General features: G+C 41.8%; 1 protein-coding gene across 1 annotated transcript in view; it reads right to left on the bottom strand.

Annotated features, from left to right (window-relative positions):
* lama1 (laminin, alpha 1) overlaps positions 1-12,787 on the bottom strand; it is a 274,266-nt gene that overhangs the window by 222,967 nt on the left and 38,512 nt on the right. Inside the window, exons 2-3 of the mRNA XM_052022961.1 lie at positions 5,363-5,533; positions 4,035-4,147 (exon numbers count right to left, since the gene is read on the bottom strand). Coding sequence (XP_051878921.1) covers positions 4,035-4,147; positions 5,363-5,533 — 284 coding nt within the window. The remainder of the gene's footprint in view (positions 1-4,034; positions 4,148-5,362; positions 5,534-12,787) is intronic.

The raw sequence follows: 12,787 nt of genomic DNA, 5'->3' as shown, positions 1-12,787 counted from the left end.
ACGTAGCCCATCATTAACCAGGCCTTCAGGCACTCTCATCAGCTGTGTTATTTTCATAGCTATTCAAAGCCTCTTCAAGTTCTGTCTAAAGGACCATCTCAAATTTCTGCATTAATCAAAAGATAAAGGACGTCAGATGGTTCCATCAGGACTATGCACTCCAACTTCACATACCACATATTTAAATATTTCTAACTGAAAGCAATTTTATAATATTAAGATTCCTGGTTTTGAGTTTGAAGAACTGTATTTGCAGCAGCCTCTGAATAAAACAAAGATTATGGTAAAGTCTCGATGAACACCAGCAATGAGAAATGATCATTACGAAGCAAGACGTCAGTGAGTTGGACTTTCTTTTCCAAAACTAGGAGAATAGAAAGTAAATGTCAATGTTTCAGCTTTAACAGGAGTTACGCCAAACCGGTGTCTGTCCTCTCTGAAGGCCAACTTTCAGGCCCAACTTACACAGGAAGTTAAATATTGCACTGAGCGCAGTGACAATTGTTTCCTCCTGTTGGTGAATGCCTCACAGGGAGGCAGCAGGAGGGGAACTAATGGAAGAATGACACCAAGGTTACTGTAATGAAGCCAGTGCTCAAAATGAATAATATGGCAGCTGGGTCCCTGAAGCTGGTTCCAGATGAGTTTTCCCACACTAGGGATTCACTCTTCAAAAGACAACTGGACATCCAGGTAATGAATGGGTTCAGTTTTTACAGATGTCCATAAGTCGTTTTTGTCCACAAGTCAGAAAATACACAAAAATTACTTAATATGGTAACCATACCTCCACAGTGTTGTAATGCATGAAAAGCACAAAAGACTGATAAGAAAAAAAACACAATTAGTAAAAGTGGAGAGAGAGAGGAAACCAGTTCTGCCATTTGTCGGAACAAATGTACGTCTGATGAACTTTTGAACTTAATAATATTATGGGAGCTCGTATGCAAGGGTGTCCATAATTCAGGCATTTGTAACTCAGGGATGGCCTGCAGTTAGAAAGGAAAAAGAACCCTAAATGGTTGGAAGGAGGCCAACAAACTCTTTTAAAAAGAGCTAACTCAGGTTAACAAGAGATAAAAGCAGTTTCATGGACTAAACTTCTCCCTGTGTAATTTCTATGATGTTCTGCTGTTATGGAGAAAGGCGGAAAGAAGGCAAGAGAGACAGGCCATGAGCAGCTGATCATCCACCCAACCCCAGGTGTCTTGTCCTTTACCTGTGTTAACCAAGAGTAGGCTGATGAAATGTCTCTGATGACACGCTTACATGGGAGACATGTCAACACGGTAATCATGCTGAACATAGTCACAGCCAACACAAACACTGCCAATATTGCACAAGAAGTGCAGCAGCAATATAACTTAGATAAAAGGCTGGAGTTATACCAGTCTGCTGACTGTGAGGCACAGTTGGCAGATCAGATTTACAGTGAAAGCACAGGGCTTGGGTGATAAATGGCCTGCGTGTTTGCGCACTTTTCCTATCATTAGGAAGATTCCTTATGAAGCACATGGGTCTTTAGAGCTGGTTGGAGTTACAACATGGGCAACACCAACTCATGCACAGCAGGTTGCCTCTTGATTCTTGCCTCACATCACCTTCAAAAAAAAATAACAAAAGTACCCAAATAACAGTGCTGTCAGGCAGTGGCAGTGCCTTAAAGTGCCCCTGGTGAAGAAGTAGGAGGAGGATGTGGAGGCTTCAGAGAGGGTGCAGAAGAAGTTGACTACGATGCTGCCTGGATTAGAGAGCATGTATTATAAGAAGAGGTTGGACAAACTTGTGTTGTTTTCTTTGGAGCGACAGAGGCTGAGGAGAGAACTGACAGAAGTTTATAAGAGTATGAGAGGCATAGATAGAGTAGACCGCCGGTATCTTTATCCCAGGGTCAAAATGTCTAATACTAGAGGGTGTGCATTTAAGGTGAGAGGGGGCAAGTTCAAAGGAGGTGTGGGGCAAGTTCCCCCCCACACAGAGTGGTGGGTGCCTGAAATGCACTGTCAGGGGTGGCGATGGAGGCAAATATGACAGAGGTGTTTAAGAGGCTCTTACATAGGCACATTAATATGTAGAGAATGGAGGGAGAAGGGACTAGTTTAGTAGGCTTTTAATTACTAATTTAATTAGTTCGGCACAACGTCATCGGCCGAAGGGTCTGTTCCTGTGCCGTACTGTTGGATGTACTATGTTCTAGGTCAGACAATGCATTGAAATAGCTGCCTGCATCAAAAATCAGACATATCTCTGGTCTACTATTCAAGGTTTTAGCGATGTATTACATACTGGTATCTTTTATATCCGATATAGTACAATGTACTATTGAATTAAGACTGTGAGGTTGTGTGTTAGCCACATAATACCATTGTACCCGAAAAGTTCAATGATTTTTAAAATTTATTTTTAAACTTTCTCGTTCAGATACTTTCAAATTGTTAGACAGGTGTTGATCCATTTAGCCACTCTGATGTGGTGACTGCCTCACTAACGTGCAGCCAATTATGACCTACTTCCCTGCATGTCACCTCTCTTTGCTTCCTAATGTTAAATGTTAACTTGACAGCCATTAACAATGAAACTGAAAAGTCCACAATAACTGAGACACCACGAAGGAACATGTTTCAATTCTCATTGTCAGGACATCAAGGACATATGAAACAGAAACAGAAGGCCACACTATTCCTCCATCCTGGTCTATCACTGAGTAAGATCATGGCTGATCTGTACCTCAAATCCACTAAAACCATAAATCCTCTGATCCCATCTTTTGATCCCAGTCTAGAATACACTAAGAATGAACAATCGCAGCCCTTTGCAGAGAATTCCAAAGAGTCGCATCCCCTTGCATAAAGAAAGTTCTCTCATCTTAATTCTAAATAGATGATTCCCTTGCTCCACAATCACAAGTTTGTAGCCCACCATGACAGCTGGGGAACATGAATTCAAACAAACAATCTGAGTTTTATATAAAAGAGCTAATCAGTATACTGGCGACAGGACTATCATGAAAACATGTTTAGTCCACTACTCTCCCTCATGGAAGGAAACCTGTTGTCTTTACTTACTCTGGACAATATGCGAACCCAAACCCACCAAAGTGTTGACTCTTAAGCAGGGTTTATTCTCGCTGGAATGTACGAGGCTGAGGGGTGACCTTATAGGAGGTTTATAAAATTATGAGGGGCATCAATATTCAGTCTTTTTCCTTGGCTCGGGAGAAATTTAAAGGAGATCTGAGGGGCAAGTTTTTTCACACAGAGGGTGGTTGTTATATGGAATGAGCTGCCAGAGGAAGTGGTAGAGACAGATACAATTACAGAGTTTAAGATACATTTGGATAGGAAAGGAGCAGAGGGATATAGGCCTAATGCAGGCAAATGGGATTAGCATAGACAGTCATCATGGTCGGCATGGATGAGTTGGGCTGAAGGGCCTGTTCCCATGCTGCACAACTCTATGACCATCAACTACCTCCTCAGTTCAAAGACAGTTAAGCATAGACAATAAATGTCACTTTTACTAGCCATGTCTAAATTCTAGGGCAAATAAGTAAATAGATACAAAGTGCTCATACTCCTAAAGTATTTGCCTAATAGTGAACTATGATATGGGGCCTGACAAGATGGAAAGCACACGGCTGCAAGCTACCCTTCCCTTTTACTGAGAATATAGGTGATGATACTACCACTCTAACAACACCAAGGTACAGATGGTCTTCTTGGCAAACATAGAACAGAAAATTGCCAAGAGTGGTTAACATTTGCCCCACAAGTTAATTCGCTGGAGGAGTACACTGGAACTAACATGGTGAAACAGGACATGTAAAGAGCGACACAAGAGACTGAGATGCTGGAATCTGAAGCAACACAATAAGTGCCGGAGGAACTCAGCAGGTCAGGTAGCATCTGTACTGGATCTGAACAGATGAAGGGTCTCAACCCAAAACGTCAATTGTCCATTTCCTTCCACAGATGTTGCTTGACCTGCTGAGCTCCAAGGACATGTAAAGAGCTTTTTTCTTCCTTTCTCCTCACCTGTCTCAGGTCCAGGGTAATCGTCACCCAGTGGAACTGTCTGCCATTCTGGATACTGGGACTTTGCCACCAATTGTTGGTTCCATCTATAGCACTCTTTATTGGATGTCGTTCTGCAGATACAGACACAGAGAGAAGGATTTGTTACTCTTGGAATTTTCTACACCCTCAGTCTGTTGTTGCCCCTTCTCCATTTGTGTGGTGGCTCACTCCAATTGCAGAAGACACTTAAGATAAGTACATAGGTAGGAAGGGTTTAGAGGGATATGGGTCAAAGGCAGGCAAATGGGAGTAGCTCAGGAAGGCCCCTTGGTCAGCAAGGGCAGGTTGGGCTGAAGGACCTTTCCGTGCTGTATAATTCTTTGACTATGACTCCAAACTGACAGTATGCTGATAAAATGGACGACATTGATGCATAGATGATTTGAAGGTGGTAGGGAGCTGTTGGTGCAGCCCAGCAGAAGACAGTGCCCAATTGGTTCAGGATCTCCACAGAACTGTCAGTCTAATGACAGAGCTTCATCTGATATCCCACCCTGATGAAACAGGTGGAAGAGGGTTGGTCAGCTGCTGGTACCCAGGGATTAGACAGCACAGGCTACCACAAGTGCTTAGTCAAGTTGTGGGGGGATGGAGTCCACTAGAGAGCCTTATGGTGATGGGGGAAACCAGGGACAGCAGAGGAAAGAGTTGTTTCTTTATTGGACCTTAAAGCTCTGACAAAGGCCAAGGCAGGAGGAAGAGCTGCTAGGGGAGTGCACATGGGACATGCAAATCTATCAAGGCATTAAAATCCCTGTGGCCCACCTCAATCCGTCCCACTTCATCCCAACACATGTAATAAGATTCTACTTTAATAAGCTTAGGACAGAAGGGTTGTGCAGGCCATTATGAACTGTGTCCTCTTTAAATGAGTTTCTGATGGAATTACAAATAAAAACCAGAACAATCTCTTCCCACAGCTGGTTCCAGGGGAAGGGTTAGAATTACAAGCGTCCATAATAACATTGGATTAGAATAGTTCTCGGTAAATTACTTCACGTCAATTTTCTAATGAATGTTGGTATACATAATCACAGAAAGGACAAAAACCTTTCCTTTTCATGAGCAATGTAGGCCTAACTTTGGGAATCGTAACTCCCAACCATTTTCCCCAACCCAACAAGACCATTATTTAAGTATAAATTTAAATTATAAATTTAAATAATATAAATACAAGCAAATTTAATAATCAAAAACAGATCCAATAAAGAATAAGAAGTCTTGTAACAGTGTAGGAATCATCATTACACCCAGTTAGGTAGATGAAACATCATAAATTCACATACCTTTCGGATTTGCACTGTTCAGGTCACAAATACGACACTGTGGGTTGCGTATCGGCCGTCCAGGAACGTGCTCCACCAGCTTACAATACATCTCAGGGCCATTTTCACCACAGGTTGCATTAGTGGAGATGACAGCGTTGCTGGCAAGATTCAGGATGGCTGGGAAAAGACCTGACAAAGACAAACAGATAAGCCTGGGACCCAAACCACCAAATGATGTCAAACCAAAACATGTTTTACAGAAGTAAAAACCCAGAGTTGGAACTCTATGTTATTTATAGGAATTCAGATATTCTTGGAAATCATACAACAGAATATCTTTAACATAACATTGGAAAAGCAAAGAAAAAAGTGCACACTCCAGAAATCTGCATTCGAACAAAATGCTGGAGATACTTAGTAGGTCAGACAGTATCAGTGGAGAGAGAAACTATTGGTGTTTCGGATCAATGATCCTTCATCATTTGTAAACACTGCTGTATGTAATAACCAAGGTGGCCATTACCAGCTTCTGTGACCTGGTTATGAGAAGGATTGCGATGATATGGTTGTAGTGTCAGCTACAGGTCAATGTGTAAAGAAGCTTATGGGTTCAAATCCTATTCTTGTACAGAGGGAGGGCTGCACAGCTGTTAACACTGCCTGTAAATTCTGGCCTCTCAATGATATAAAATACCCTATGCTTGCAGGATAGTAAAGGAGTTATCCCTGTGGCCCTTGCTAATGATGATCCTTCAATCAATACTACTGAGGCACTTAATTAGCTCTTAGTGAATGCTTGCTATGTGTTTAATATTACCTGAATGGCTATGGAATTGCCTGAAGGAGATGTGAAATATCCTATATCATTGAAAGAATCTCAGAATTATTATGGCACTGTAGGAGACTATTTAACCCATCAAATCTGTGCTGGCTGCTAGGAGAGAAATCCTATCAGTTCCACCTCCCCTGCTCTTTTCCCATAGCTTTTGAAATTATTCTTCGTCAAGTGCCTATTTAATTAAATTTTGAAAATCCTGAATGATTCTGATTCCAGATCATAACTATTTTCCGTATACAAGGCTTTCCCTCATATCTCTCACCTACCAATGGGTACAGCTTCATTTTTTTTTAATGCTATCTAAACCAAGAAGTCATTGGTCCTCCAGAAAATCAAATGCTTTCTTTGGCATCAGATTATATTTTGCATCAATCTTGAATTGTAACCTGCAGGAATAACCAAAGTAACAATGCAGTTTTGAAGAAAAACCTCGAATGTAATGGTTCATTCACTGTGCAACATTACTTGCTTTACATGGAGCAGTATGGGATCAGCAAGCATTTCCTCCAGATTATAACCAATTAAGACCCATCTTGCCTAACTGATGTAAAAGCAAGATAGTATATGTTTGCATTTCACTCTGGCACAGAGAGGAAATTTGGTTCAACACAAGCGTGCCTGCCAGCTTACCTCCGTGGAAGTAAGGATGTTGTGGGTTCTAAGTCCCCCTTCAGCTAATAACCTGGTTTAGCAGCCCAGAGAGGGAACATGCACAAAGTTATACATGGTTGGATCAGACAGGAGTGATTGTGCCTCTCCTGAGTCAGATAATGGTCAATAATTGATTGACTGATGTTCTAATCCCCACACACTATGATTAGTGTCACGTAGGGCAAAGCATAAATCAGGACATTACAGATTTATGTCACAAAGGTAGTACAATACTCATGTGGAACTGTACATATGGAGTGGACAAACCAAATTAGAGTAATAATGTGGAAGATGAATTTATAGAAAGTATAAGAGATAGTTTTCCAGATCAGTATGTTGAAAAACAAATAAGGAAGCAGGCTATTTAGATCTTGCATTGTGAAATGAGAAAGGGTTAAATCACTAATCTGGTAGTGAAGGAGCCTTTAGGGAAGAGTGATCATAATAGCACAAAATGTTCTATGAAGACTGAAAATTATTTTGTTCAACCTGAAACCAAGGTCTTAAATCAAAACAAACTACAAAGGTCTGAACTGTGAGTTGCCTATGGGTTACTGGGAGGTTTGACAGTAAGTATGCATTTAAAGAGTACATAGTTGACAACGAATATATTCCTTTAAAGCATAAAAAACAGAAAACAAAGCAGTAAACCTGATGACTGAAAAAATTCCAGAATTCAGCAAAGGAGAACAAAAATTGATAAAAAAGGTAATTGTAAATGATAATAATCTTGATAAATATAATCAGATTGTAAAAATTTTACTGAGATATTAAAAAAGAGAAAATACAAGCCCACTATTTATGAGAAGGGGGAGAGAGAAAGCAAGAAACTACAGACCAATTAGTCAGTCCCACCCCTCCTTCCCCACCTGGTTCCACCTACCCATTATCTCATCATCCCCTATCTGAATCCACCTATCACCTACCAGCCTCTGTCCCACACCCCCTGCCTTCACTTAGTTCCATTTGCCTACCATCCCCTCCCCTGGTTCCACCTACCACACTCTATACCACCTTTCCTATGTACTGCTATACATACTGGCAATCTTCCCTGTTTCCACTCAGACCTCATCTGGGATCTCAACTGAAACTTCGATCTTTTGTCACCAGAGATGCTGCTTGACCTACTGAGTTTTTCCAGCATTCTGTTTTTTGTTCTAAAATGGCAACAAACTGGCTACTGAATCCATTGTTCACAGCTTAAAACCAAAGCATACGGCACCAGTCTGCATCTAAAGTAGCTGAGCACAAGACTGAATCAATTAAAACTGAGTGCAATACTGCCAACTACTTGCAGTGTTCATTCTCCGCTGGAACCTAATTTTGACATGTGAAAGAACGTGCCTAAACTTTAGCAGAAAAATTGTAAACTGTTACTCCCTTGACAGCCTCCATCAGACAGGAAGGTTTGCTAGAATGTGGCAAAGGAGGATCAGGCTCCTCCTGTAAACAGTGGCAGCCAGATCCCTGCTGAACAAGCACAATCCTGGAAGTGGGCTCAGCTCAAAAGGTAAAGCTGTCACCATAATGGTTGCTCATGGAATTTATGAGAATTCACAAGCAATGGTGTTAATAATTGCTTCAATGCATAGATCGTCCTCCTAAGCAAACCTTAGATGAACAAACTGAATGGAAAACATGCAAAGTTCACATACATTTTTTGAAAAAGTTGTAACATCACAATTCTTTTAACAAAAAGACTACACTTCCATTTTAAATAGACAAGTATATTACCCCCCAAAGCATTCAGCTGCTTTAAGTATTTTCATCTCATGTTACTACCTGACAATACCATATACATCTTGTTGAAACCCGTGGAATGTGCCTTACATAGGGACTGAATTTTTCAGTTCCCTCTTGGTTCACTTCAAGGCCATTTTTCCAATTACTTGGATATATCTAGTTATTAAAAAAAACTTAAACTCATAAACTTATGGCTTCTATAATAAATTGCAACTGATATTGCAGTGACAATAATTAGCAGTTTATTCAAAGCCATCCACTGCTGCCCACATTTTTACTAATCCTGCTTCTACCACGCTCTGCCCCAACAACTGCATTCCAAGTCATGTCACTGACCAGTGCACTTTATTCCATGTCCACAAACAAATGTGATTGATTGGTAGTTTACTTACAGCATCTGCATTTTAAATGCTCCATTCTGAAAGCATTATCAAGTACAGGTAGAGAGTTTTATCAGTGAAAATATGCCTGAAATTTAAGCTTTGTCGATGTGCATTTCTTGGGGTATTAAATGGTAAAAGACAAAAAAGTCAAGCTTTAATTATAACTGTATAGCTTTTTCTCACTGAAAATTGTATAATTTGAGGAAAAGAAGCATGCATTTATACTCTGCCCATCCTGAACTTTGGGCACAGTAAATCAGTTCACTCAGAACTGACTCCAAAAGCAGAGTCTCCACAACAGGTGAACAACATTCATGTTCTAAACTGGAAACATTGAGGACCAGCAGCACAAATTCTTTCCTGTTCCCATCAACCCAACCCCCAGCTATACTCACACTTCGGTCGGCAGACAACAAAGGGGTCTGTAATGTCAAGTGCTTAGACAACAATTCCATTCACAACTCAGGACAAGCCTGATCCAATGAATGGAGTGGAAAGAGAAAAGAAATTTCCAAGCTCCTGTATATCATGAGAATCCACATTCATAATAAAATTTAGAGTGGACGTAGAATCCAGTGAAATATTGCTTACATATAGTGAACAGAGCTTTGGGCAATGGAGTTCTGGATTTTGGTAAGTAAATCTTGGTTGCTTGGAGATATCACCAAGGAAAATCTATTAAAAGCAGAATATTCCTTAAATGCTGTGGTATTCAGAGAGATATTGGTGTCATTGTAAAGGAAACATGGAAAGTTGGAGTGCAAATCTAGAAAGTAATTGGAGAGGCTAATGAAGTGTTAGCCTTTCTTTCGAAAGGGATGGAGGACAAACAATAGGGAAGACTTGTTACAACTGGAGTCAGAGAGATACAGCACAGGAAAAGGCCCTTTGGCCCATCAAGTCCATGCCGACGATCAACCACCTATTTACACGAACCCTATGTTAATCCCATTTTTTTATTCTCTCCACATTCTCATCTACTTAACCCCAGGTTCTGCCACTCATCTATACACCAGGGGCAATTTACAATGGCCAATTAACCTACCAACCCATGCCTTTAAGATGTGGGAAGAAACCAGAGGAAAGCCAGACAGTCACAACGAGAACGTGCAAACTCCACACAGACAGCACCCAAGGTCAGGATTGAACCCGGGCCTCTGGCTCTGTGAGGCAGCGGCACCATCATACTACCTGTACAGAGCTTGGGTGAGATCATACCTGGACTACGGAGTATGGTTTTGGTCTCCTCATTGAAACAAGGACATGCTTGGATGCAGTGAAAAGAAGGTTCACAGATCTATCTCCGAGTTACAGTCTAGTGAGCAAAGATTGTGTAAGTGGAATCTATGCTCCCTGGAGTTCAGAAGAATGAAAGTAGACTTATTGAAACAATGAAAGATTCTGAGGCAGTTCAATAAGGTACTGTTCCCCTAGTCTTTCCTCTCACGGAGAAGTTTAGACTGGGGGCAGAATCTCAGGATAAAAGGAATGAATGCATAAGACAGGCACCTGTGGATGGCACGGTGGCACAGCCTGCCAACGACCAGGGTTCAATAATGACCTTGGGTCCTGTTCATGTGGAGTTTGGACATTCTCTTTGACTACGGGGGTTTCTTCTGGGTGCTCTAGTTTCCACCCACATTCCAAAGACGTGCGGGTTAGTCGGTTAATTGGTCACTATAAATTGCCCCTTGTGTGTAGATAAGTGGTAGAATCTGGGGTTAGTTGATGGGAGTGGTGGGGGGTGGGGGGGGGGGGGGAGAAAGAGAAGAATAAAAGGCGATTAGTGTAAGTGGGTGCTAGATAGTCAGAATGGACTTGGTGGACCAAAGGGTCAATTTTTATGCTGTAGTGCTGTGGATCTGAAGCATTCTGTACATTCAAGGCTGGGATATTTTGATCCTTGGACAATATGTGAATGAAGGTTCATGGTGATTGAACAGGAAAGTGGAATAGAGCCCAAGATGAACATTGTTTGCTACTCCTTTTCCTTATGTTACAATCTGTAAAATAGTCATCCAATTAGTAAGAGAAGAGCACGAACACTCATGGTAATGTTTTCCATTTTAAACTAGAATGGTTGCATTTTTGTCAGATCCACTCTACACTGGCCAACAACACTCCGGGAGTACATTTACCCTAAGGACGGCAGTGTTCTATTGGTAAAATATGCCTGTTACTGAATACCAACCATTGTTAATCACTGACCTTGCAATGGTGGGTGGGAGGGAAAGATTTGCGATTGCAAAAAACTATCAACTCAGATAAGAAAAGCTCAAGGTTATTTTCATTCTTTTATTTGGATGCAGGCATTGCTGACAAGGCCAGCATTTATTAATCATCCAAACTACCCTTGAGAAGATGGTGGAAAGTCACCTTCCTGAACACTGCAGTCCCTCTCATAAAGGTAGTCCCACAATGTTGTTGGCAAAGGAACAGACATACATTTCCAAGTCAGAAGAATATGTTCCTCGGAGGGATGCTTGCAAATGATGGTGTCATACAGTACGTTTCTTTCCTTCATCCTTCCTATTTTACAAATTATAACAAGGAACAGAAAGAGTAGCAGTAAACACTGTTCAGCCCTTGAGCCTGTTTTGCATTCAATTAAGATAGACATCATTGGTTTGGAAATGCTTCTAAAGTAGCTTCGGTGAGTATCTGCAATGCATTTTATAAATCATACACAATGCAGCCACAGTGTGTTGTTGGCAAGGGGGAATGAATGCTTCTGGTGGTAGATGGGATGCCAATCATGCTGATTCTTTGTCCTGGATCGTGCTGAGTTTGCTGAGTTTTCTTGTAGTTGCACTTGAAGTTGGAATTCTCCAGGCAAGTGAAAGTTACTCCATCAACCTGGTCCTAAAACATCAGCTCCCACAGAAACTTTGCCACAAGTAAAACAACATCAAAAGTCTCAAGAACCGAGCAAAGAAAGCTCTTCTCGGAGAGCACCTCACAGAGAACCCATCGACTCGAAGCTAACAGAAACTCCAGAATATCCACAGCATCTAGAATCCACACTTCTGCTCCAATCCCATCTCCACCACCCCCCCCCCCCCCCCAAGAGAGAACAGGCCCTCATCTTTCACCCCACCAGCCTATGCATCCAGCATATCATTCTTTGCAACTTCTGCCAGTTACAATGTGATCCCACTACCAGCCATATCTTCCCCTCTCTATCTTTCTGCTTTCCACAGGGATCACTCTCTCCAAGATTCCCTGGTCTGCTCTTTCCTCTCCACTCATCCGTCCCTCCCCAAGCACATTCCCCTGTAACTGTAGAAAGTGTAACACCTGTCCCTACACCTCCTCCCTCACCACCAGGATCATAGCGAACCTCATGAGCACGTGGTAGCCCAGCATAAATGGCAGAAGGCGCGCATGCCTCACAAACTACCCGTCTATCCCATTGGGCACTTCCTGCCCCACCTGTGGAAGAGGTGGTCATTCCTCAGAAGTACTGAGGAACAGAGAGACCTTGGTGTAAATGCCCAAGGATCCCTGAAGGCAGCACCACAGGTAGCACGGTGGTTAGAAAGGCACAAAGGATACTTGCCTTCATTAGCTGGGGGATAGAATATGGTACAATGTTAGTAAAGCCACAAGTAGAGTACTGTGTGTCGTTGCAGTCACCACACTATAGGAAGGATGTGATTGCACTGGAGAGGGTGCAGAAGAGATTAACCCATATGTTGCCTGGAATAAAGCATTTCAGCTATGAAAAAAGACTGGATTGGCTCGATTTGTTTTCCTTGGGGGTGGAGGACGCTGAGAGGGTTACCTGACATGACAGACATTGAGAGAGCAGATAGATACAATTAAGTC

The sequence above is a fragment of the Pristis pectinata genome, chromosome 9, assembly GCF_009764475.1.
Source record: "Pristis pectinata isolate sPriPec2 chromosome 9, sPriPec2.1.pri, whole genome shotgun sequence".
NCBI lineage: Eukaryota > Metazoa > Chordata > Chondrichthyes > Rhinopristiformes > Pristidae > Pristis > Pristis pectinata.
This window is presented reverse-complemented; position numbering and strand designations above follow the sequence as displayed.